Here is a 1,438-nt window from a genome sequence, read left to right as displayed (position 1 = left end):
TCCTTGGACTGGATCTAATCTATACAGCATGATGTACTCTGTTGCAACATTTTAAAGTAAATAAAAATTACAAATTTGATTTTCTTCAAACTTGTTTAAATGTCTTAAACATGGAACTTGTTACAGTTTCCATTTAAACTGTAACTCATTTAATGGAGTATTGATACCGGTGTTAGGATCAGTCCTTTTTGTACAAGTACACATGCTGGTATCAGACACTACTAAATCCTGGTAACTAGAATATCATAAAATCTTCCTATTATATTTTCCTTGGAATTTGACTATTTTTCCTCTGCTCGCTGTCGTTGCATCGAGAAATCTCTTCTCGTAATGTTTTTGGCGTCTTTGTAAAACATCAGATTTCAAACTGTCACTCTCATAAACAAAACTAACTTATTGTCAGGCCAGGTGATAAGTTCCCAAATRTTTATAAACACTATTATTTTGAAGCTTTTGAAAAGAGAATTTAACAATAATATTAACTAAATATTGAAAAATTCCTCATTGTCTACAATTTGTAGAGTCTTAACTAAATTTAACTTTAAGACAATCAGCAATAAATTGAACAGAAAAATGAAAGTAKCTTTAACAACATTCATAAATTCTATACATCATAAAATTTGATTTTGTTATATCTGAAAGCAAAAATGAAAGTCCGTTTTTGATTAAATTTATTGCTAYATAATTTTTCAGTTTTAAATACAAATGTTGCCTTCCACAGATTCCTTTGGAGAACAAGTCCATCTTTTCTGGATCCCTCTTTCAGAACATTGAGGAAAACAAGAAATGGAAGAACCGCTACTTTTTTGTCCCTGACTCTTACAACATCAACTATTACGACAACAAATCAGTAAGACAGACAGTTGTACAGATGGATGAAGATGGTATTACTCACTGATGTGATAATGATGCTCTGTGTTTTTCCACTCAGTCCTTTGAGAAACGCCTCCACCCTAAAGGAACCATTAACTGTGCTGGATACAAAGTGCTGACTTCAATAGAACAGTACCTTGATCTAATTAGTAACAGCCTGCCTGGTAAGTAAAGCAGTAATGTTTCAGACTGCTAATGTGAAGTGTTTCACATTTTTATCAAATGATTGTACTCCTAGAGACAATTTTCATCCATCGGCATGTATCTGAGTACATCCCAGGTTTACTCCAGGGTGTTGGAAGGGAGACTCCAACTGAGAGTCAACCCTCAGGTTCAGGAGGAGCTGTGGTTTTTTTTTATTTTTTTGTTATGTTTTTTTACCTGGGCTGTGAAACAGTGGATTAGATCTTTACCCTTGTGGAGTTGCTCAGTGGGTCATTGGAGTTTGACTCTCCAGTCTACATGTGTTTGGTGGATTTGGAAAAAGCTTTATCAATGTGTTCACTGAGGTGTTCTTAAAGGGATCCCTGATTAGTTATAACATTAGACTTTATTTGATAAACAT

General features: G+C 34.0%; 1 protein-coding gene across 1 annotated transcript in view; it reads left to right on the top strand.

Moving 5' to 3' along the window:
* Positions 1-1,438, top strand: part of niban2b (niban apoptosis regulator 2b) — a gene marked incomplete at its 5' end in the record, with an annotated part of 45,391 nt that overhangs the window by 1,501 nt on the left and 42,452 nt on the right. Inside the window, 2 exon segments of the mRNA XM_014023995.1 lie at positions 722-850; positions 932-1,037. Coding sequence (XP_013879449.1) covers positions 722-850; positions 932-1,037 — 235 coding nt within the window.

The sequence above is a fragment of the Austrofundulus limnaeus genome, unplaced genomic scaffold, assembly GCF_001266775.1.
Source record: "Austrofundulus limnaeus strain Quisiro unplaced genomic scaffold, Austrofundulus_limnaeus-1.0 Scaffold402, whole genome shotgun sequence".
Classification (NCBI taxonomy): domain Eukaryota; kingdom Metazoa; phylum Chordata; class Actinopteri; order Cyprinodontiformes; family Rivulidae; genus Austrofundulus; species Austrofundulus limnaeus.
This window is presented reverse-complemented; position numbering and strand designations above follow the sequence as displayed.